This window comes from Prosopis cineraria, unplaced genomic scaffold (assembly GCF_029017545.1).
Source record: "Prosopis cineraria cultivar Desert tree isolate PC_DT_omini unplaced genomic scaffold, ASM2901754v1 PC3, whole genome shotgun sequence".
In the NCBI taxonomy this organism is placed as follows: Eukaryota; Viridiplantae; Streptophyta; class Magnoliopsida; order Fabales; family Fabaceae; genus Prosopis; species Prosopis cineraria.
Genome location: NW_026555334.1, coordinates 18,035,295 through 18,060,414, shown reverse-complemented (window position 1 = coordinate 18,060,414; position 25,120 = coordinate 18,035,295). Strand labels below are relative to the sequence as shown.

The window sequence follows — 25,120 nt, the reverse complement described above, 5'->3', positions numbered from 1 at the left end:
GTAGATTTATGCATGTATGATATCTATATACTAGATTTTTCATTAATTTATTGGGAGAAAGTTGTAGTTTTTGTCCAATAAGTTGCTTTAGTCTTTCCAAGGTAATATTTGGGTCAGCTTTCATTACGTTCACAATATTCAACTCAAATGTTGCACTAGCTGGGCCATGAAAAATCTATTCATTTGCAAATATACACATGAACTCTTTTTTGTGATCCATTCTACTTCTTAAATATTACATCGTATAATTAACACCCTAGTAAAATTAAATTATAAAAATAAATTAACTTAACTAATTTCCTAAATATTTATAAATTAATTACCTAACTTTTATATTTGAGACAGAATGAAGTATTACTTGCATGCAATAATCTTTTATGTACATTTAATTTTTTATTAATAAATTAACTACAATTATTCTTAGTGGCAGAACCACATCCTTAAGGGAGGCCATGTTTCACCACTCAATGCTATTAGGACTTTTTAGGTTTTCTTTGACCTATGATTTTTTTGATAGAATTCACAACTCCAACAGCTTTTTCCTTCTATGTAATCTATATAATATACGTGTGTTTGTTTGTTATTTGACCCCCTTTCCCTAGACCAAAAACATATAAGAATCTACCATGTTTGTAACATGCACATTTTTCCACATATCAATTATGACAAAAAATGATAATTTGCATAAATTAAGTTTTTTAATATGTCAAATATATAATTTTTCTATATTATTTATTTGATAAGTTTTTCCTATACTATTTGGATTTGTTATGATTAATATTATAGATATATAATTCCATATATAATTTATAGATATATTTGTTATGATTAATATTATATGGAATTTATTCTCTAAGATTTTTAAAATAATAAACTTACATAAATAATTAATTAGTATAAACATTAAAAATAAATAAAAATATAGAAGATTGTGTATTAATTTTAAAATCTGACCCCTGTTACATTTATGCTGATTCTATCCTTGATTATTCTATAAAAAAATTAACATGTCTACATCTACAATTAAGAAAAAACTTAACATACAAAATATTAATGATTAAATATTAAGCTTTTACTCATAATTTGAAAAAAAAAATATTAACTTTGATATAAAATTTGAAAAAAAAAATAAATTAAGAAAATGTGTCTTAATCAGAAGAAGAGTTAGGCTTTAAACAAATAAAAAGGAAGATAATAGATTTCAAATTCTTATCACAACACTAATATCACCAACTAGAGCAGAAAAATGGAATAGAAAGAAAAAACTTTAAGGTTTGAACAAGAAAGAAATGATGAACCATAGGAAATGAAGCAGGTAGGAAATGAAGCAGGTAGGAACGTATGTCTTTAATCCCTTATATAGCTAACTCAAAGCACATGCACAAGAATTTTATAATGTCATGCAGGAAAGCAAAAGTCGGAAGGAATTTGACAAATGAAAAAGAGATTTGATGAATGATTCATGTGAGAAAAAGTAAAGATTCTCAAATCAAATGTCACATTAATAAAAAAAAAAAGCTAAAATCATTCACCAAATGAATGATTTCACTTTTCATTGAATAAGAAAGCAAGTTCTAATTTTAAAATTGTTACTAGCTTGAACAATTTATTCACAATCTCAAACTCATTCCTCATTCAAATAATTTTTGGTGTAGTATTTTAAATACTACCCACATTGCAACATTTAAGTAATTTCTTTTAGTGCATTAGGAGGGGTACATACATAGAGAGAGAGAGAGAGAAATTTTGGTTACATCTGTCTTTACATGCAAATTTCTTCATTTTTTTCAAGATCCTTGAACATTTCAGAACCAATTTAGAACGTTCAAATTTAATTGAACAATCCCTTAACAAAGCATAACATTGTGTCGTACCCCTTCTGCCATCTTGGGTTTCTGGATATAAAAAATTAATGGAGCTTCAAAACTCATTTCAAGTAAACAAATACTACTCTTTCCTGATTTTCTCCCACATGATAAATACAGACCATTCAAACGTTCGTCAAGGAATCTTTTTTTTTTTTTTTTCATAACTAAGAAATTGCATATTGCCTCCTCACACGTGTTGTAACTGAGATGCAAGGAAAGCTATCGGTTTCCTATTGAAATGTTACAAAAGCTCTGAAATTCGTTGATACAAAGAAATATCCAATCTATGAGCAGAAAATTCAGCTTGCCTTCTGCCTCTTTATTCTCTCTAAAGCACCAAGACGTGTTACATCTTCATTCTTTTCACTACCCTCCTCCCTCTTCCGAACTAAACCGCCGAAAACGGCCGATGGGACATCCTTTTGAGCAATTTCAATTTTTTCATCATCTTCAGAGTCACTCCCTTCTGGTAAGTCAATATCCTCATTATTTGCATTAGCTTTAATTCCTCCATCGGTCTGTGACTCTACTCCAGCACTGACAAACCCAACTTTCTTTTCTAGCGAGGCCATTTGGTCCTCAGGTACACCAGCCTGTTTCAATGTTTCTTTGGCCTCATCCAGAGACACAGTTTGGTCCTTTTGCATCAGGTACTCAGGCAGTATAAAATGGGTCTGCAAAAACAATGAAACGTTACAGTTAAAATTTATGATGTATAGGAACTTCAAGTACATCTAGAGTGCAGGGAAAAAAAGAAAGAAAATAGTTAAGCCAAACAAACCTGGCTGTAGCTCGCAGAGACACTGCGCTTAATACGAAGCATTTCTCTGAAGGTGTCTTCGTTACCATGTTTCACCTCAAACTCATGCCACTTGTTCCAAAATTCAGAGTCTGATCGTGGATCTGCAAACTGTGAGGCAAAGATGTATACTCCACGGGCCCGATCAATTTCTCCCAAGCTTTTCTCCAACTCAGCATACTTCAAACACATGGTTTTGACATCCTTGTCTGGAAGACCAGACTCAATTGCCTGCTCATAGATTTCCCTTGTTTTGGGTACACCAAATATCTCAGCAGCACGAGCAATATATATTTCATACATGCTTAACTTCTCATTATTAGGAACAGCCTTCGTTGCTTGTTCATAAACCTTCATAGCTCGTTTTGCCAGTCCGTAGTCCTCCTCTAACTTTGCATATTGCATGTATAAAGGCTTTACTTGATCAGCAGGAGCCTGTTTGCAAAGCAAGCACCCAACAAGAAGGGTAAGGCTAGCAAGGCACATTAAAATTCCCATGATCATGGCAGTAAAGATAAATATGTAGGATAAAAAATAAATATATTTTATAGTCTCTTATTTTTATATACATCTTTTACCTCTTAAAAGAGAAAGCACCAATTTTGTTTAGGATTAAATTGCAGTTATGTCCTCGAAGTATCACACAAGCCACAATCGGTATCCTCAATTCTTAAAAAGTGCAATATCACCCTCGACCTTTCAAACAGTGCAATGTTCCCCAAAACTGACAAATGGCCAATGTTGGCTGTTATTGACTTATATTTGACTGAAAATAAGCTTTGATGCCACACCATGCAGGACACACAAGGCATAATTTTTATTAAACAAGTATATTTAAAATATAAAAAGACTTATATACCCTTTTCAAAATTAACAAAAAATCTCACCCCTGTTCTTGAGGTCACCAAATCCAACAACCCCAAAGAGACCCTGATGACAACCATATAGCATCTATCAACCACCATTGAGCATATTGAGTATTCACAAGCAAAAGGTCCATCAAACTTTCCAAGGTTTCCATATCTATAAACTCTCTGGATTACAATCTACCATCCTCAAAAGCCTCCCCAAATTTCAGTCCTTAAAGATTTTGAAACAAAAGAAAACCAATGATTACCATATATGGCTGATGCTTCTAGATATGAAACTCGAGACACAAACACTTTATATGGAAGGTTATTATAACTAAGGATTCAGTTACCAAGTGGGTTTGTCAGAGTTTCTTATCACTAGAACATTTATTCCTCATACAAATCAATATGAGGATGATGGACTTCATGACAATATATGTAAAAAAAAACAAAAAGACCTCACAATACAAAGCTTGTGTCTAGAGAATTTAACTATTGATGATGATGATGATTCTTGTTGCTTTAGATTTGTAAGGATTATCACTCAAAACCTACAAAATTTGAGTTTCTTCATTACTAGATGCCATTGGCATGGATGCGATGGGAATGAGCTTGTTAAGATCTGTGCACCTAATCTTCATAGCTTCGTACTTTCGGATCCTTCATCTGGGTTCATCATTAGATTGTCTGATTCCATCATCAAGTACACAATGCCAGAGATTTATCAGCGAATGATATCTCCTTCAATACTCTCTTCTCTAACCTGATTGGCTTCACTCCCCAAAAGAATGGATGAACGAAAATGATCCATTCCAAATTCTTACTTGGCAACCCTTTTGTTGGCTATAGTCATCCTTCATCTATTGGCAAGCACACCTTCAGCCAGCCCATTCAAACCCCTTCAAGCATACACCATCAAATCCCATGATAAGCACGAAACATAGTGTTGCACATTATGCTACTTTATAGTTATTTGATGGCTTTATTGCCTTTATGCTGATAGGTTACTATTGTCTTTTCATATATTTCTGCATTACAAATTAGTTATTGACAATATAGGGCCTTACCTTCTGGGACACGTGTCTAGGTTTAGGGTATATCTTGTATCCTACGTCCTTGGCACATTTTTGTGAATGAAATCAGTCTCTCCTCTCCCTTCTTTCTCTCTTCCCTTAACATTTTGGTATCAGAGCCGTCTCTCCAACCATGGCTCCGCCAGTGACTCGGTCCTCTACTAAACGCGTAGGCGACCTTGAGCATCGACTGGAGATGCAATCTGCATTGGTGGCTAGCACTCAGCTTGTTGTGGACAAACACACACAGGAAATATCCGACATGTGGCTAACCATAAACCAGTTTTCTACCCAACTCAAAAACATTAATGCCAAGCTTTCCATAATTATTAATCAACCTTCATGTTCTGCTAACCTTGAAGCCGGTGAACCTTCCCAAGCCCCCACCGTGACAAATACACCAACTAAACCAGCGACTTCAGCCTCTCCCCCACCAATCAATATTCCACCACCCTTATTTCCTAGACCAACCACGTCCTCCGCAACAGCTCCTCCTCCTTCCCTATCAACTCCACCTCCTCAGTTTGGTTCATTCCAAGGACTTATTCCCACCTCTCCACCTTACTTTGTTCCAACCAAGCACAGCAGAGTAGAGCTTTCAAAATTTGATGGTACATATTTCAAAGGATGGGCTTATAGGTGTCGCCAATTTTTTTAGGCGAACGAAACACCTGTTGAGCACCGCATCCGTCTTCTCAGTATTCATTTAGAGAAGCACGCCTTGCGTTGGCATCTCGCTTTTGTAAAACAAAGGCATTTGTCAGACCTCTCTTGGGATGAATATTTTCATGAGATGGAAGCTAAGTTTGGGGATATTAAGGATGAAAACCCCATGATTGCTATTAAGAAGCTTCAGATGCAAGAGTCTGTGGAAGAGTATGAAGAGAAATTTGATGAGTTACTCACTGAAGTCGACTTATCTAAAGTTATTGCCATGAATTGTTATATCAGCGGACTTAGGAGTGATGTGCAGCAGAGTGCTCTTAGTCTACAACCCTCATCTTTGGCCAGTGTAATGAAAATGGTGAGGCGTCAAGTCGCAACCATTAAGGCAATTCACGAGAATGCTCCCCCCTCAGCACTACATAAGCCTTTTCACGCCTCCTCTGCATTTTCTGCATCAGCTGCTTCTCGATTTCTGCCTTCCTTTCTATCAGGCCACGAGACCGAATCGAATCCCAACCCCCTTCCGTCTACGGGCCCTACTGTTGATAAGGCCAAATCGTTCAGCTCCACTAGTATGTCCAATTCAGCTTCGTCCAAACCCACTAAGCAACTTTCCAAGCGAGAGATGGATGAACGACATCGCAAAGGGCTCTGTTATTGGTGTAATGAAAAATATAGCAGCACCCATAGATGTCGAGATTCCCATCTCTTCGCCCTTATCGTAGAAAATGATTCAGAACTCTTTGAGGATACATTAGAAAAGATTGAGCCTCTACCCTCTACCGAAATGGTGAATGCGATTGAGGGCAGAGAAGGCACATCTACGCTGCGTCTTGCTGGCCACATAAAACGTCAGAGCATCGTCATCCTAATTGACACGGGAAGCACACATAATGTCTTAGATTCAAGGGTAGCTAAACGGCTTAAATTGAAGGTTCAAGAACGGGAGGGCATTCAAATTATTGTTGCAGATAATCGGCAGCTATTAGTCTCCAAATGCTGTTCGAATCTAGAATGGAAAATAGGGGCTTCTTTCTTTTCTTCTGATTTTATAATCATGAAGGTTGCGGCGTTCAATATGATTTTGGGTGCTCAATGGCTCAAAACTTTAGGGCATTTCTCCATAGACATGGTAGAGCATCTATTCGAATTTCATCAAAATGGTCAATTAATTACACTAAAGGGGATGAGCTACAGAATACCGAAGCTCATTATGCACACGACTCTCTTTGATGGTAATAAAACCATGCCTGATCTCTCTACTTCATTCATATTCCTCAACACTTGCAGGTACAGTAACCTAACAACTCTTCTTTCTCTTGATCAGCGAAACCAATTGCACAATTTACTCAACTCCTTCACCGATGTTTTTACTAAGCCCACTACCCTACCAACTTCTCGTTCTTTTGACCACTCCATTCCCCTTAAAGTAGACCAACCTATGAGTTGTAGACCTTACCGATATGGACCTGCTCAAAAATCTAAGATTGAACGGCAAGTCCAGCAGATGCTTGATAATGGAATCATACGGGAAAGCAATAGTTCTTTCACAGCCCCTGTTGTTCTAGTACAGAAAAAAGATGGCACATAGCATTTCTATGTTGATTATAAAAGATTAAATGAAGCCACTGTTAAAAACAAATTTCCTATTCCAACTATCGAAGAGCTCTTGGACAAACTTACAAGAGCACAGTTTTTCTCTAAGCTGGATTTAAGAGCCGGTTACCACCAGATTCGAATGAATGAATCTGATATTGCTAAAACAGCCTTCCACACACATAAAGGCTTATATGAATTAATGGTCATACCGTTTGGTCTCACTAATGCGCCTGCTACTTTTCAAAACCTTATGAATTCGGTTTTCAAACCTTTCTTGTGAAAGTTTATCCTAGCTTTCTTTGATGATATCTTGGTTTATAGCAAACAGTGGGCAGCCCACCTAGAGCCCTTGAGAGCAACCTTATCACTCTCGCGGCAGCATCAACTTTTTGTTAAGGCCTCTAAATGCATTTTTGCAGCAACACGGATTGATTATCTTGGTTATGTCATCACAATCGATGGGGTTCAAGCAGACTCAAAGAAACTAGAGGCCATAGCTTCTTGGTCCATCCCTTCCTCCATTAAAGCACTACAAGGCTTTCTCAATCTTACGGGTTACCATTGACGTTTTGTCAAAGGGTATGGTTCTATCAGCAATCCCTTAACTGAGTTGTTAAAGAAAATTGAGCGTTTCATTTGTTTTCCTAAGGCTCAATCAGCATTTGAATCCCTCAAGGCTTCCATGATTTCCCCTACAGTGCTTACTCTTCCCAATTTTAATGAGACCTTTGTGATCAAAACTGATACTTCAGGGCATGGATTGGGTGCAATATTATCCCAGAATGGCCATCCTTTGGCTTTTGCTAGTAAGGCACTTTCTTCACGTAAGAGACAATTGTCTGTGTATGAGCGTGAATTGTTGGCCATTGTTTTTGCTGTCAAGCAATGGCGTTCTTATCTTTGGGGATGCAGATTCATCATCCGTACTGACCATTTACCTTTAAAGCATCTTTTGGAACAACGTGACTTGAGTCAAGAGCAGTGCAAGTGGTTGCATAAACTTTGGGGGCTAGACTATTAAATTGTTTACCACAAAGGATGTGATAACGTTGCAGCTGATGCATTATCTAGGCGTTCCGAAGGGGGCTGTTTGGCCATTTCAATACCAATCTCTCCATTATATGAGAGGGTACGTGATTCTTGGCTTCTTGATGACCATTTACAGCAGCTGATTAGAAGTTTGGAAACTAATCCCCTTTCTTATCCTAAGTACACTTGGGAACACCAATTGTTGAAATGAAAGGGTAAGCTGGTGGTGGGTGCTGATCGAGGTCTTCGGGAGTCTTTACTTCAGTTTTTTCATGCTGATGGCATTGGGGGCCATTCAGGTATGACTCCCACCTACAAACAGCTTGCCTCTTTCTTTTTTTTTTTATTGGAAAGGAATGGAAAAGGATGTTCGCAATTTTGTACGTCAATGCACTACATGTCAGCACTTTAAACCAAAATTAATTGCCTCCCCTGGTCTTCTCCAACCCTTACCTATTCCGGAACATATTTGGTCTGAGCTCTCAATGGACTTTATTAGTGGCCTTCCCAAATCTTATTCTAAGACTATTATTTTAGTTGTTGTTGATCGTTTATCTAAGGCTGCTCATTTCATGGCTCTCAAGCACCCATTTATTGCTGTAGATGTGGCCAATATATCTTTATGGATAATGTGGTTAAATTGCATGGGTTTCCTAAGTCTATTGTTTCAAACTGAGATCCTATTTTCTGTGGGAAATTCTGGAAGGAACTCGCAAGGCTGTATGGGGTCAAATTACAATTTTCTTCAACATACCACCCCCAAACAGATGGCCAAACCAAGGTACTCAACCGCTGTTTGGAGTATTACCTCCGTTGCATGACAAGAGATTTTCCTAAACAGTGGGTTAAGTGGCTGCCACTTGCTGAATTATGGTACAATACTACTTTCCACTCTTCCATTGGTATGTCTCCCTTTGAAGCTATGTATGGGGTGCCTCCTCCTACTCATCTACCTTACATTGCTAGTGATTCATCTAATGAAATGGTTAATAGAACTTGTAATTCACAGGAGCTTACTATTCAGCTTCTGAAACAACACATATTGAAGGCTCAACATAGGATGATTCAACAAGCTAATAAGCATCGGTTTGAGATAAAATTTGTTGAAGGAAACATGGTTTTACCCAAACTACACCCTCTTAGGAAGAATCTCTTGAACAACTCTTCCTTGCATAAGCTAGTTGCTCGTTACTTTGGACCATTCAAGGTGTTACGGCGTCTTGGGGAAGTTGCATATGAACTGGACCTTCCTGCTAACACTAAGGTCCACCCAGTTTTTCATGTTTCAATGTTAAAGAAGTATGTTAGCATGGCTGTCCCCACTACCCCCACCTTACCCCCGGTGGATGATCATGGTCAATTTATGCTGGAACCAGAGGAATTATTGGGCAAAAAAATCATTAAGCGCCATAATCTACCGGTGACTCAAGTGTTGGTTCGATGGAAATTTTCTCAACCTGAAGACGCTACTTGGGAAGATCTTTCAGCCATAAAACAGCAGTTCCCTCACTTTAAGACAAATGCTCCAGCTTCTACCACTATACTTGTGGACAAGGATGTTTTTTAGGGGGGAGTATTGTTACACGTTATGCTATTTTGTAGTTATTTGATGGCTTTATTGTCTTTATGCTGATAGGTTATTATTGTCTTTTCATATATTTCTGCATTACAGATTAGTTATTGACAGTATAGGACCTTACCTTTTGGGACATGTGTTTAGGTTTAGGGTATATCTTGTATCCTACATCCTTGGCACATTTTTGTGAATGAAATCAGTCTCTTCTCTCCCTTCTTTCTCTCTTCCCTTAACACACAGCCCCTCCCATGGTTCTTGAACCACCCCATCCTCATCCATTCTCTGCTGCTGATTGCCACTCTGAAGCACAGGTAGGTCACAAGCGACAGAGGAGTGTGTCATGGGTGGACAACTAAGCATTAGGGGTCCAATTGTGGCAATTGGTCCAACCTATGTGTAGTATTTTACAGCTGGAATTGTGGGGCCCATGCGATATATTTAACATTGTTTTGCGATCCGTTAGTTTTGAGGAAACATTGCACTGTTTTTAAAAATTGAGGGGAGATGTTGCACTTTTGTAGACATAAGGATACCAATTGTGCTTGGCCAGATTACTTCAAGGGTAAAATTGCACCTTCACTCTTGTTTTTATATTGTCAGATGAAGGCATCAACGTCCCCATGCCATATGTAATAGTGTAAAGATATCATCAAATCTATACTCTCAATTCAGCAAAAGATTTGTCAAGAACTTTTACAGATGAGATACAATTTACACAGTTAAAAACCTGGACACAACCTGTTGGTAAAATTCACTCTAATGCATTCAGAACTTCACATATATGATATACCCTTAAAACAACTCACAAGATTAATCTACATTTAGAAGTCATATCATACATGCATGAAAGTTCAATTGATATAATGAGGACTTTCATTTACACAATTGACATATTAAACCATCCTACATTTAGAAGATAGGAACAGAATTTCTTTAGCAGCATGACTGTTATTAAACTCCATGCCTTTACCTTCCCTTTAGTTGACATCTACCCCGGTTCCCTCCCAAGTACCTTAAAACTCAAATAATAAGATTGATCAAAAAGATAAATAAATCACTGCCTAATATTGATCTATAATTGACTATATATATATATATATATCCTTTGGGGAGTTAGTTAAAAAATTAAAGATATCATAAAAATTGAGGATCATTAGGAAAGACGTGCATACTGTTTCAACAGCATTCTCAAACAGCTCTCTTGCTCTCTCCAATTTTGTTTTCCCATATCTCTTCACGAATTTCGAGAGATATGTGATCCATATATCTTTAACATGCGGGTATTTGAATATCTTCACGCCTCTTTCATAAACCTTAAATGCATCTTCAAAGTACTTGTGCTCCTGTGAAACGAAATGGAGATTTGTGAATCAAAGAGAACCGTTTAAGTAAAAACTGAAAAAGATGAAGTATAAAAATGTAAGAATAGTTTCATACCTCTAAGAAATATGCATAGTTAATTATAATTTGTGGAGTTGCGATTCTCAAATCCAATATGCGCTCATATACTGCACGAGTAGACTCCAAGTTACCCAGACTTTCCTCCAAGTCAACATAAAATGTCCACAATCTCAAGGATTTATGCAACTTCATTTGAACTGGTTCATTTCCATCAGCAGCCACTAAAAGTAAAGAATAAGAAAAAACATGAAGTTAGTTCATTCCCTGCACAGCCACAATGACACTTTCTCTTTATAAGTCCATACATTCCTTCTCAATAACCACAAGATGATCATCCTAGGGCATACAATAGCATGTGTTCTAAGTTATCATAATGAATATCATTATAATATGATAACAACAACAACAAGAAGGAAGAATATCATCGGAGTTCATATTAACACCTTATTCCAACAACAGCAAAACCCATACATGTCTATTAGAAATGCCTGAAGTAATTTTTTCTCCATAGTTAACGAGTGTTACATCATCAATGTTATAGACCCAGAATTGCATTTGAATTACAACAGAAAACATCTAAGATTGGTATGAATGTCCACTTCGCAAGAGAAATTTATGGGATGTTTAAGTCTTAGGGATATTGCACAAAGGATACAAGTTGGTGGTTTAATTGGAGAAAGGCTAAGAGTTATTTGCTATCATAAAGTACCTATTAAACTTAAAAAAAAGTTTTATCAAATTGCTATAAGACCAGCTATGTTATATGGTAATGAATGTTGAACTTTAACGAGCTAGCAAGAGTATAAAATTGAAGCAAGAGAGATGAAAATATTAAGATCGATGTGTGGACATCTATGTAAAGATAAAATTCAAAATGAGCACATTCAAGAAAAAGGAGGTGTACCACCTATTGAAGAGAAAATAGTAGAAAATCATTTGAGAAGATTTAGACATATATAAAGACTGCAGGAGGCACCAATGAGAAGAATGAAATAAATAATTTTAAACCCTATTAAAAAGAGTAGAGGAAGAGACCAAAGAAAACACTTATGGAAGTTGTTGACCAAGCCCTCTTAGCGAACAACATTTCTAAAAGTTTGGTAAATGATAGAGGACAATGACGTCACACAATCTATATAACTGACCCCACCTAGTAGGATAAGGCTTGTTATTTAAGTCCTGGGGATACCCAGCTTTCTCATAAAACCAAGGACAAGTCTCAAATCCAAATACTTTGAATGGATAATGAGCTAAATCATAATCCACCATGTCTTTTTAATTAAAAGGGCAAGCATTAATGATTTGAAGTTACAAGCGAGATTGAACCCGTGACTTCCTACTTACAAAGGAGTTTACATGCCACTAAATTATAAAGCCATTTGCCATCCATCATGTCTTTAAATGCTCAAAACCAAGAGCCCAATTAAGATTGAATACTGTTTAACAGGTCAAAATCATCATAAATGTTTGTATATACAACATTGACAGCTGTTGCATTTTCTGTACTGCAGTAACCAAAAAAAAAAACTCATAGAATAGTAGACAGTTACAATTACAAAGTAGGTGAATAAAAGCAAAAGAAAAAAAGAAAAAAAAATGATGCAATTAAAATCAAATTAAGATTACCTCTTCGCTTGACCTCAACTGATGGCTCTGCTGTGGCCCGCCTCATGAGCTCAAGGGCTCCTTTGAAATTCTTATGCCTCAATTCCATTTCTGCCCACTCACACCAGACACTAGCCAGATGAATCACAGACTTGTAATTGACTTGTACTGCCTTGTCAAATATAACTCTGGCATTGGCAAGATCTTTGTGATCTTCATATAGTTTTGCAAAAGCAACCCACAATGTGTGAGGTTTTCCCACTGCTTTCATAGGATCGACTGTCCTAACGGCTTCAGTGTAGGTCAATATCTGTCTAGTAGGATTGCCCTCAAACAGCTTCACCCTACGGTGCCACTGTTCTACATTATGAGGATTTTGACGTAAAAGAACACTGTTAGCCAATTCTGGTCTCCGGTCCATAAGATGTTCCAATCTAGCCAATCTCAAATCTATGTCATTTTTATCACTCAACCAAAATCCATGCAGAATCTTCTTCTCAAAGTCCTCTAGAGACAGTCTTCCAAGGAATCGAACATCTTCTTCATCTCCAAAGCCATTTTCTTGATCATTATCTTCTTCTTCATCACTTAAACCCAGCTCTTCCATCGTATAAGAAAGCATGCTCTCCTCAAACTGAGAGTATGAATCGAAAATCACACTAAAATCCCTCACTGTGACAACAGTTGACATCCCCTCCTCAAAAATATCCCTAGCCTTCTCATGCAAACCCCTCCTTATATAATACTCTGCCAGCGATGTCCAGAGTCTCCCCACTTCATCTGTAAACTTCCGAATCCCACCTCTAATTATTGCATCAACATTTAACCCAGAGACCTCATTGGCATGTCTGGTGAGCAAATCACACAACTCCAACCATAGCCTGTGCTTTGTTTTTCCCTTTATTGAATAAAACTGGTCATCATTTAACACCGAAGCCAACCTCTCTGCAGCCTCTTGCCAGAGACTAGAATTAATCAAGAATTCAATAAAATCCTCAATATGAGTAGGATCATATTTTAAGTACCTCCTATAAACCCGAAGAGAAGTCTCGATAGGGATTCCCTTTTGGCTCACGAACACAAGATATGGCTCCCAAATTCGATCATGCTGGGTTACTGGCAGCGCACAAAGGGCCCTATCAAACGTTCTCCGTGTCCGAGTGATCAGTTTCTGTTCAGTCAGAGTTTGAAGATACATAATCCAGATCCTGGGCATTTTGTGCATTGTGACAAGGGCACGCTCGAACGTGTTGTTCAGGGTGTCATACTGAGAGTGAGTGATGGGCAGGTTTCGAACAAGGTCAAGTCGTTCACGAAGGTACGCGTGCCAAATCTTGTAGCTTCCGGGGAGGGCCTTGAGAGCTCGCTCGTAGATAACGAAGCGTTTTTTAAATGGAGCTTCTGATCGAGCAACAAGATAACGCCACCATAACTTAAGGCTAAAAGGGTTCCGCAAGAGCTCTTCTTCATAGAGGAGGTCATCCTGAGATGGGTAAAGTTCTTGGGAAATAGACATTGACGATCTCGGGAGTCAGAAACTACACCGAAGCCCCTATAAAAATTTATGTGACAATGAAATTAAAGCATGTAAGGACAATTGATTGACCACTTTACCTTTGTTTTTTTTTTTTTCCAAAGAATACCCTACCTAATGTAAATCTAAATTGGCAAATTTTGTCAATGGAAATCTATTAACTTCATTCCTTAGAATGTAAGCCAGTCGAAGAATGTGAACGCAACTAAATGCTTCAAAACATCAATCTAACCTAGCCAAAACATTTCGAACTAACCAAATGATAAAAAAACAGCGTTGGTCAGAGGTTTCACAAACGGAGGCTTACCGACGGCAAATGACAGTCTCACAACGGAGGGCGAATTCAACGAAGGGACAAGGGCGTGCGTGGAAGACGAATACGGCAGAGGATCCGACGGCAGCCCACGGCTGCGTGCTAGGGAGGAAGAACTATGAAGGAGAAAGCAAGCAGAAGAAGAAGAACGACTGCGTGCTAAAGAGGAGCGTCGGGGTTTTTTTGCCCCTTTCTTTCTTTCCTGAACCAACTTTTTTTTTTTTTTTAATTTATCATGTCAGAATAATGTACTATAATAAAGGACCGTTTGTCCCAACCCCCAAAAAAAGTGACTTATTTAAAAAAAAAATTGTGGAATTTTATTATAATATTTATTTAAATTTTAAAAAATAATTAAAATTTAAAAAATAACTTTATTTTAATAAGTTATTTTGAGTATTTTAAAAGTGAACTGATAAAATAATAAAAAAATATTATAAAAATATGAATATATAGGAAGATATCATAAAATTTTAAAATAATTAAATAATTATTATTTTATTATTTAATCAAACATAAAATTATATTTTTATTTTTATAAAATTTCTATAACATAAATTTTTATAAAATATCTATATTAAAATCACTTATTTTTTAATTTTAATTAAAGAGGCCCATAATTATTTCATTTTGTTCATCTTAATATTTTTTTTCTTTTTTGGGTACTGAATAAATGAAAGCCTTGACCTATTAAATCATGGTCAAATTATAATTGAACCTGCTCTCAATTAAAACAATAGAATTTAAAAAATATATGAAAAAATATGTTAGATAATATTTAGAGAAAATGACAGTAAAATTCATTTAAATTAGGTACATGACAGATTAGTCGCACAAAATGATATAATTCCCTTAGAGTCTCTTGAGATCTTTTTATCATTAGAGAGTTAAATGAAATGACTAAATTGCCCTCAAAGTAAACAAAAATCCCAAGCCTCACTGAAGAAAATTTTGCTCGTGTTATAGGCTTTGCTTCATCTTATTCACGTTTCCCTCCTTCATGGTATTCTTATGGTCCATCTCTGTCTCCTTCTCCTTCTTCTCATTATCATTTTCCTTTTTTTTAGTTTCTATACATGGGTTATTTGTTTTGTTGAGCTGTTATACGTGGATATATAAGCAACCATTCTTCCTTTATTGCCTCTACTGTACATGGATAAATTTCCTCTTCTCCTTAAAATTTTTTCCTCCCATATATGATAGTTAAAGTTGATGTGGATTATTGTGCTTAAATGATTAAGGTCTTCATTTTCTGTTCATGCTTAAAGTTGAAAAATGTGGGTACTGATGCTTACTCTGCATGGATAAATGATAAATGATGTATCATTTTCAGCTATATTATAAACGCATAAACCAAAAGTTGTGAATAACAAATACAAAATTATAAATATAAGAAGAATAGTTGTTGTTGCATAAAATATAATAGATATGTAATCATGATGTTTAAAAAATAAACATGTTAATGAATGACTATTTCATTATTTCAAGTTAGCATAAGAAATGGTTTATTCTGCTTCTAGTTTGGAAAGGAACTATTTTGTTATTTCCACATAGGGGGACATTTTGTAAAAAATATATACAATATGATGGGTGAAGTGTGAGGACGAAAATGATGCAAGTTGTTGATCATGTAACTAATAAGAAAACCTTAGAGTTGTATATGTCACTTTTTAAGGTTTTCTTATCATTTAAATTAATGAAAGTTTTTATTTGTTAGATTAGAGTGGTATTTCATTTTTTATTGAATCAGTCAATTTATAGGGATACTAATAAATTACAATTCCTTATTGCATAGTTGCAAATTTAAGGACAAGACTTGCTAATATAAGAACCAAAGTTTTAAATGGAGACTTACAAATTTCTAACTTTGATGCATGTCTGGACTTGCATAGCAGCACTTGCAAATGGCTAATAAATAATTTAGGGACAAAATTTGTGAATACAAGAATAAAAGTTGTGAATGGAAAATTGCGAATTTCTAAATCTGATGCATGTATGGACTTGCAAATAGCTAATATATTGTTGCAAATTTAGGGACAAAAGTTATTAATATAGGAATAAAAGTTATTAATACATGAATAAAAGTTATGAATGGAAAACTATGAATTTCCAACTCATGCATGTTTGAACTTGCACACCAAAACTTGCGAATGGCTAATACATTGTTGCAAATTTAGAGATAAAAGTTGTTAACCTAGGAACCAAAATTGTGAATGAAGACTTGTGAATTTTCAACTCTGATGCATTTCTAGACTTACACAGCATGACTTGCAAATGGCTAATAAATTGTTGCCACTTTAAGGACAAAATTTATGAATACAAGAACAAAAGTTGTGAATGAAAAGTTACAAATTTCGAACTCCTAATGCATGTCTGGACTTGCACACCAAGACTTGCAAATGGCTAATAAATTGTTGTGAATTTAAAGACTAAAGTTGTTAATTATGAACTAAAGTTGTGAATGAAGACTTGCTAATTTTATACTACCAAACTTTTCTTGCTGAATTTTTTTCTTTAATTCTTTTATTATTTTATACTTTGTTTATCTCCATTCTTCTATTCTTTTATTAAACCAAACTGTGCTTGCTAAAAATTTTGTTTCTATTCATATGCACACCAAAACTTCATTTTCTAATGCTTAGTTTTAGTCTAGGAAAAGACTTATTTTAAATAACTTCACTTTCTTTTTTCTTTTTTTTAAGGTTTAGCTTTTGCTATACACACATGCAACATGAAGATTTTTTAATCAAGTTTAAAATCATTTGCCTTTATCTTCCATATATTAACTTTTAATCTCTCTCTTGCTCTCTCATAAGCTCAAGATATATATGTTCAAGAACACATTAATTAATTGAAAATTCACAATGCAAATTCCAAAATTGATAAAAGGAAAATTATAGAACTGCAAGAACATAGAAATAAGGGGACAAAAGGGAAAACAACCATAGAATTGTAGAAAGGAGGAGGAGGAAATCCACGCTCACAATGAAAATGGCCATGTAGAAAGAGAAAGCGCTAGAGAAAGTGTTCACAAAACTTCATTCTTTGTTGCTTGAACCCAAGCACTATTTGGTGTTTCACACTTACTATGAAATACTCAACCGATGAATGAAACTTTATTCTTTAAACCAAGAAATCATTACACATATTAAGAAATATTTAAATAGTTATTATATTGATAAATGTTGAAACAATCATTACATTGAACATCTCCTTTCACATACTAAGGTGGCTACCCCCTTCTCTTTCTTGTCTTTTCTTCATCAAATAATTTCAAGGCCGCCTTTGTTTTTTTTTTGTTTTTTGGATAGTTAATCAGCCACCATAGTAGCTCTTTAGCCTTAAAGTTAGTAACTTCTTCCTGCACCAAAGAAAGAATAACAAACAAGTACAAAGAATAACATCAAACAAATAATAACATATAAGTAGAAAGAATAACGTCAAAGAAAATGCAAGCATCCATCAGTGAAGTCTTGCAACACTAAGGGATCTCATGTCTTCAACCAAATCATGATAAGAACACCACAATCTTTCCTGCAAATATATAGCATATAAATAATAATCACAATTGGTCAAAGGAAACAAAGGCATTACATAAACAAGATAAGCTGTAATAATAGGTAGAGAACATATAGATTATTTTGTTGGGATACCAGAGGCTAAATAATATCAGCCATTAGTTTCTTTTTGATCAAATTTTAATTCACTAACTCAATGATGTCGAAGAACCTATTTCGCCACGAAGGAAACAAATTCATACTATCAAAACCACATGCACGCAAGACTTACCATTAAAGTTGACTAATAGACCATACACATATATTCGTCAATAATCTTTTTACATCTAAAGCTCTATCTTTTTTCCTTTCTTTCTCCTTGGTTCAATATCACTATCCCCCTTTAGGGATAGAAGTTCATTATCTTCGGCTCTAGCACGAAACACATCCAATGATGGTTCACAAGAGCTGGATTGAGGATAAGATTGCATTCAATTATGTTATATCCTACATCTTTGGGCAAAATATCCCTCTTGTTCTTTGCTGCCTTCTAAACTAGGGAATTTGATGTCATTTTGCACTACAACAAGAACACGGTATGCTACAAATTACAAAAACAAAACACAGTATGCTATGCAAGTCTAGACATGCATCAAAGTTAAAAATTCACAAGTTTCCATTCACAACTTTAATTCCTATATTCACAAGTTTTGTCCTTAAATTCACAACTATACAATAATAAATTATAATTTATTAGTACCTTTGTAAATTGACTGAATCATCAAAAAATGAAATACCACTCTAATCTAACAAATAATAACTTTCATTAATTTAAATGACAAGAAAACCTTAAAGCTTGTCAGTTACATGATCTACAATTTGCATCATTTTCACCCTCACATGTAACATCCAAGAACTTTAAATCTAAAAAATTGACTGATTAAGGGATAAATTAGTTAAAAATATGATTAATTAATTTAAATATATTTTTGGGTTGTTAATTAACTTTTTGGGTTATATTTGGCTCTAAATTGAGTTAGGATGGAAGTCAGATCAAGTCGGGTGGTATCAAAGAGAGCAAAATCAACATTTTGCTCACTGCGTCGTGAGTCATGGCTTGTGTGGCGTGCGCTATGGCACACAGCACAGCAGACAACTTGAAATTTCAAAAATCATCATAAAATGACAATTTTTGTGGTGGGAAACTCAGAACACGATGGGGTAAGCTTTAGGCACTGTTAGGGCATCAATTTGGGAGGATTTTAAAGATAAATTAAGCCTTTAAACTCTTGAGTAAGTTTCCTACTCTTCTTTTCTACCTTTTCATCTCATTTTCCATGGGATTTGGAAGGGGGAGAATTTGCTTTGATTAGATTAAACTATGAGTCTATGTTTTGAAGCTTTCTATTGACTCTAAAGGTTTGATTTAGGTTTATTAATCTTGGATATGTGGTAATATGAGGCTACTTTATTGTTTGGTGAAAGTTGGATCAAGCCCTAACTTGATCATGGAGTTTTGAAGTGTGATAAGTTGAGATATTAAGTGTTATGTTGTGATAGAGTTAGAAGGAGGCTTGAAGGGATTATGTGAACAAAATGTAATCTTAAAAAGCCTCTTTGTTGAGAATATGAGTGAGAAGTGGGAGAATTGGGAGGTTATTGGTAGCTATTAGTGCTTGTGTTAATTGAAAATTAACATATAGTACTTGTTGATGTAGATTATGGTGTGGGAAGATTTGCCTTAACACAAGAAGAGATTTAGTACTAGGGGTAACACTTTTAATAACAAAAGGGTTGAGGTAACTAGATAATTTACATTATTTATTATTTTGTATAAGTTATTCTCAAGTTGCTTTTCTATGATTGTTGTGTATATATGTATAAATTTTGTAGAAGTTAATTATTTTAGAAAATGAGTGGAGTATTAGTTTGTGAAATTCCATATTTTTGAAATAAATGGTAAGATTTGTTATATTTATTTAGAAAGTTATTTATGTATAGTCAAGTAGAGATATGTAGTGGAATGTGGCATATTAGAGGGTGGGAGGTCACCCTAGTGGAGTAGGGAAGATTAAGTTTATATGGCAATGCTGGTACCTCGGGATGCCGGGTGTAGCACTTATTCTCCTTGGTGCCCAAAAATGAGTGCGGTGTTGGAGACTTACTCTCTTTAGTACCCAAAAGGGTGCGGAGTTAGAAAATATGCTCCTTAGCATTTGTAGGATGCGGTGTTGGAGTAACGACACCCCAATTACTTGTAATAGAGGGAACCAGTAGTTTAGAAGTGGTTTAGAATACCCTGTCGGGTAGTCCTACCATGAATGGTGAGCTTGGAAACCATATATGTGGTTTGGTTCTGTGAAATAGCTTACTAGTTCGGTTGGGAGTATTGGAGGACCAGATGGTTAGGGATCATGCATGTAACTTATAGTGATTTTATATGGTGTGTTTATTTTATTTATTTTAAGGTTTGTTTATAACTTGGCATGTTAATCAATAATGTAGATTATCTCAGTTATTGAGATTTTTATCTCACCCTGTGGTTATAATTTTACAGGTTCTACCGCTGAAATTGAACAAGAGAAGGAATCGGGTAAGGATTAGCAGATTTGCTATATCATGAATAGTAATGCTCGATTTTGGTTTGAGTGATGTACATAAACTTATATGGATGATATTACATGTTGCTAACTAGGAATGCATATTAATTAGATTGGTTGCACTTGCTTCATACTATATTATTTTGTATTTTAGCCCAATATTGTATATGATATGAATATGTGGCAATTTTTATGGTGATGGGTTAAAATACTAATACAAGTGTAAGGAATGTTTGATCTATGTGGTGACAATGTATATGTAGTGTATTATGTGGCAATAGAGGCTAAATAGTGTATATGGTATTAATTTTGGTATTTTGGCCATATTGGGTGAAATAGCCATTGAGTGGCCAAATTTTGTATTTGGTATGTTTTTGTATGGTTGAATGCTTACTCAAGTGTATTTTGGTCTATTGGACTTAGTTTAAGCCTCACAATGGGTTAATGGTATAAATTATGAGTTTTGAATACTTGGATAGTTGAAAATAACTTTAAAAACTGACTTTTGCATCTGAGTGTCTATTCTCATACGGTGTTGGATCATAATGAAACTTATACCATTAGTTAGCTTATTGAATAACCTTCGCGTGGGCGCTTGAATCACTTTAATTGAACATCGGATACGAAAATGGCATGTATTTGAAGTTTGTCCAGAAAAGTTGTCATGATAGCATTACTGTTTTGAAGGTTTTTATGGGATCCCAAATATTTTCACAATTGTTTATAAAAGATTATTAGTTTTAACCTATATATATATAATATGAGATTAGGAGTAAATCCTTGCTCCTAATTATGATTGTTTGTTGTGATTGTGTGGTAAATTTTGGTAATGTTAAGGTGGACATTACATCAGACTTTCCCCATCATATTGTATTTTACTTGCAATATTTTTTACAAAATGTCCCCCTATATGGAAATAACAAAATAATTCTTTTCCAAAACTAGAAGCAGAAGAAGCCATTTCTCATGCCAACCTAAAATAATGAAATAGTCATTCACTAATTTGTCAATTTTTTAAATATCATGATCACATATTTATTATGTTTAATCCAACAACAACTATTTTTCTTATATTCACAACTTTGTATTTTTTATTTACAACTTTTGGTTTATGCATTCATAACATAACTGAAAATAATATATCATTTATCATTTATCTATGAAAAGTAAGCATCAGTACCCATGTTTTTTTAGCTTTAAGCATGAACAAAAAATGAATATCTCAATCATTTACACACAATAACCCACATCAACTACAATTATCACATATGGGAGGAGAAAATTTCAATGAGGAGAGGAAATTTACCACGTATAATAGACGCAACAGAGGAAGAATGGTTGCTTATATATACCTATTTATAGCAACTTAACAAAATAAACAACCCATGTACAAAAATTGAAAAAAAGAGGAACATAACAATGAGAAGAAGAAGGAGAAGGAGATGGAGATGGAGACAGAGAAGGAGAGGGAGTCGAACCAGAAGAATACCATGAAGGAGAGAAGAAGACGAGGACATGAATAAGATGAAATAAAGCCTATAATGCACGTGAATTTTTCTTCAGTGAGGCTAGAATTTTTGTTTGCTTTGAGGGCAATTTGGTCCTTTTCTTTAATTCCTTAATGACAAAAATATTCTAAGGGACTCCAGGGGAATTATACTATTTCATAGGACCAATTTATCATTTACCTAATTTAAATGAATTTTACTGTCATTTTCCCTAATATTTATTCATATATTTATTATACATGTCAAAGTTATAGTCAATCATACTAACATTACAATAAAACTATTTATTCTATTACAAATTTTCAAAATCATCAAATATGTCACATTAATTATCTAACTAAATAAATACGAACTTCCATTATTAAGTAAAACTAAACTATCAATAATAATACAAAAGAAAAATCAACTATGAAACAAATAAAAATATAAAAGAACAAAGTTTTGGATTATTGGATTTTTTTTTAAAAAAATGAAAAACCAATTCATGACCAGTTTTCATTGATTTTACTATTTTTGACTGTTAATGTAATGCTCTCCCAAAGCATCTGGACACTTGATTATCATGGTAATATACGATTTAATATACAAAAGGATTATCATGACACTAGTAGGGAAAAAAGAGCTTATCTAAACTAGCCTTTCTAGGCTGATTATTCTAGAATCGATTTAGGATAAAAAAAGGCAATGGCTTTTTGGTAAATAATGAAGTAAGTGAAAGACTTTTTAAATTGGTGGTTTAAAAAAATGATATTAAATGTATTTTCTAGATAGGTTAGGGAGGATAACTGGTTTATAAAGTAAAAAGGAAAAAGCTCGGCATACTTAGACCACGTTATCTCTTCTTCTCTTCTTCACAACCTTTCCTCTCTAAAGTGCTCCCTCCTCTCTTCAGTGCCTCCTCTTCTCTATTGCCCCCACTTTCATCATCTAGATTTATATCCTCTTTGGAACCCCTGCTCCACCCACAGAAACCATATTGTGCATCAGTTGCTTCAATCGGTGCTAGAGGCAACATCAGCATGGCTAGGGTTTATGACAATTAGGAGAGATTAGTTTGAGCTGAGAACTACCAACCAAGATCATAGGACCAAAACCAAATAATCAATTAAGGGTGTTGTGCAAAGGTCAGAAAGCATTAATTTGTTCATACTTAGTTACTAGTTTCTTATGATTTGTGGATGCTTTTTACTTTAATCACTTTTGAGGTTGTTGGTCAAAATAATTTCTTCTGAGGCTTGTGTATGTTTAATTTTTAATTTTCTTCTTATGGTGCTCATTAGGTAGTATGTTCTGGTTTGCTAATTGTAGGTTTGTCATGGATTTTCTAGATTGGTTTTAGAAAGTCCAAGACTTCCTAAACTATCTATATCTAAACCAGTTCTATAACCAATTTTAAAAGTCATTTTTAACTAGATTAGAAAGTTTTTTTTTTTTTGTACTAGTGTGATGGAAAAGAGTAGACCCCATACATAAAGTACCAACTATAAAAAAAAAGGAATAAATCAAATAATTGAAAGTTTACTGTAATTCAAAAGAATCAAATGCCATTTACACACACAAACACAACTCTACAATGGTAGATAGGATTTGACTTCCATGACAACAGTTCAAAATTCATAATAACTCTCCTATAGTAAAAAAGAAAAAAAGGAACTTGATATGAAGGCTAACACAGTATAAATGATATGACTAGTTTAAATAGTTAATTATAGTAGAAAATAAGAGGCCTAATGATCAAGGTTTATTATGGTTAAAAAACATAACTAGTATATAGAATTATAATTAGAAAAATCAATAGATAAGATTTTAGTCCTTTCCTATGGCTTGAAAAAGTGCTAAAATGTATTTTTAGAGGCCAAACAAAAGTTCTTAATGATTTTCACTGTCATTATGGATGGTGTATTCGTAGCAAATACAATATTAAATGTGCCCAATGTTTATCAATGTTCTTTACCTATAAAGGGCAATGCAATTCGCATTGTTGAACATAATGGCTTATTATGTTATATTTAATTTAAGTTTTAATGACAACAAAATATATATTATTTAATTATACTTATGCCTAATTGTTTTTCATATATATTGTATGTAACTATAACTTTTGAACAAGTGCTTTAAAGTATTTTTTTTCTATATTGTTCCATATCAAGTGAGATATAAAAAATTCATTTATGTGCACAAAAGTTATTTTATACTTATTTTTCCTTATCATAAAATGATTATATATCCAAAGAGTATTCAAAGTATTGTTTTTGATAATTTGGATATACACTAATAAGACTTTTCATATGCATGGTATTATAACTTTTATGTTTATTCTCAGGCATATTAATACTTAGACTAACTACTTTGTTCATGATATATTGTTAAGAGTTGTCCAAAGTAAAAATTAGAGTGAGCATGAAGATAAAGAAACTAAAGTCATTATTAGCATATTACACTCAAAATAGAAGGACATAAAGATGAAGAAAAGGATGATTCAAGAATAAATTAAAAAAAATGCAAGCTTACAAACTTGGATGCACCAGTCTTGAAATTGATAGGTATAATATCCTTTTCCTAGAATCTATATATTAAACTCATTAATTTAGATTTATAATATTAGCTCAAGATATTTTAAATTAAAACATGCATTTGGTTATCAAAAAAATAGTGAGATATAATTTTCTATAATTATGGTTTTTATCTTTGATCATTTTTATCTCACAAGCTTTAAAATGTTTTGATCACTTGACTCAATGGTACCAGATTTCGCCTCAACTTCATTAAGGTGGTAGAGGTTGGAGGTTCGAGTCTGGGGAGGTTCCAAAAGACCCCCGTGAGGGTGGGGTGAGGAATAACCACTGTACCACCAGTGGGAAAGCCGGCAATCATGTGGTGACATGTGTGTTGTCCAGCGCTTGGGAAAAGACCCTGGAGAGGCAGTGGTGACCCAGGAGGGCCGTTACATAAAAGGCGCCTTTTATGTAACAGCACGGAGCCACCCCTTGGGCCTCGACTCGGTACTGGACTCTGGCCCATCACTGGACCAAAGCCGACTTTCCCACAGGTGGTACTGTGGTTATTCCTCACCACTGCCTCTCCAGGGTCTTTTGGAACCTCCCCAGACTCGAACCTCCAACCTCTACCACCTTAACGAAGTTGAGGCGAAGTCTGGTACCATTGGGTCAAAACATCTTGAGATTTTAATTTGAGAAACTA

The 25,120-nt window shown here is 34.7% G+C and overlaps 1 protein-coding gene across 1 annotated transcript; it reads right to left on the bottom strand.

Annotated features, from left to right (window-relative positions):
* Positions 1–1,930: 1,930 nt before the first annotated feature.
* Positions 1,931–14,513, bottom strand: LOC129305287 (uncharacterized). The gene is made up of 6 exons (XM_054945311.1): positions 14,309–14,513; positions 12,489–14,019; positions 10,899–11,083; positions 10,634–10,804; positions 2,650–3,102; positions 1,931–2,542 (listed from the first exon to the last, which is right to left on the bottom strand). Exons 2-6 carry the CDS (start codon positions 13,981–13,983, stop codon positions 2,168–2,170), a joined length of 2,679 nt encoding a protein of 892 aa, XP_054801286.1. The 5' UTR covers positions 13,984–14,019; positions 14,309–14,513; the 3' UTR covers positions 1,931–2,167.
* Between the last annotated feature and the right edge of the window lie 10,607 nt (positions 14,514–25,120).

Excerpts from the sequence above, each read along its gene's own strand:
- LOC129305287 (XM_054945311.1), bottom strand. The coding sequence starts at position 13,983 with ATGTCTATTTCCCAAGAACTTTACCCATCTCAGGATGACCTCCTCTAT. Across the intron at positions 10,805-10,898 it reads ACTATGCATATTTCTTAGAG|GAGCACAAGTACTTTGAAGA; the intron begins GTATGAAACTAT and ends TTCGTTTCACAG. Across the intron at positions 3,103-10,633 it reads TTGAGAATGCTGTTGAAACA|GCTCCTGCTGATCAAGTAAA; the intron begins GTATGCACGTCT and ends CTTTGCAAACAG.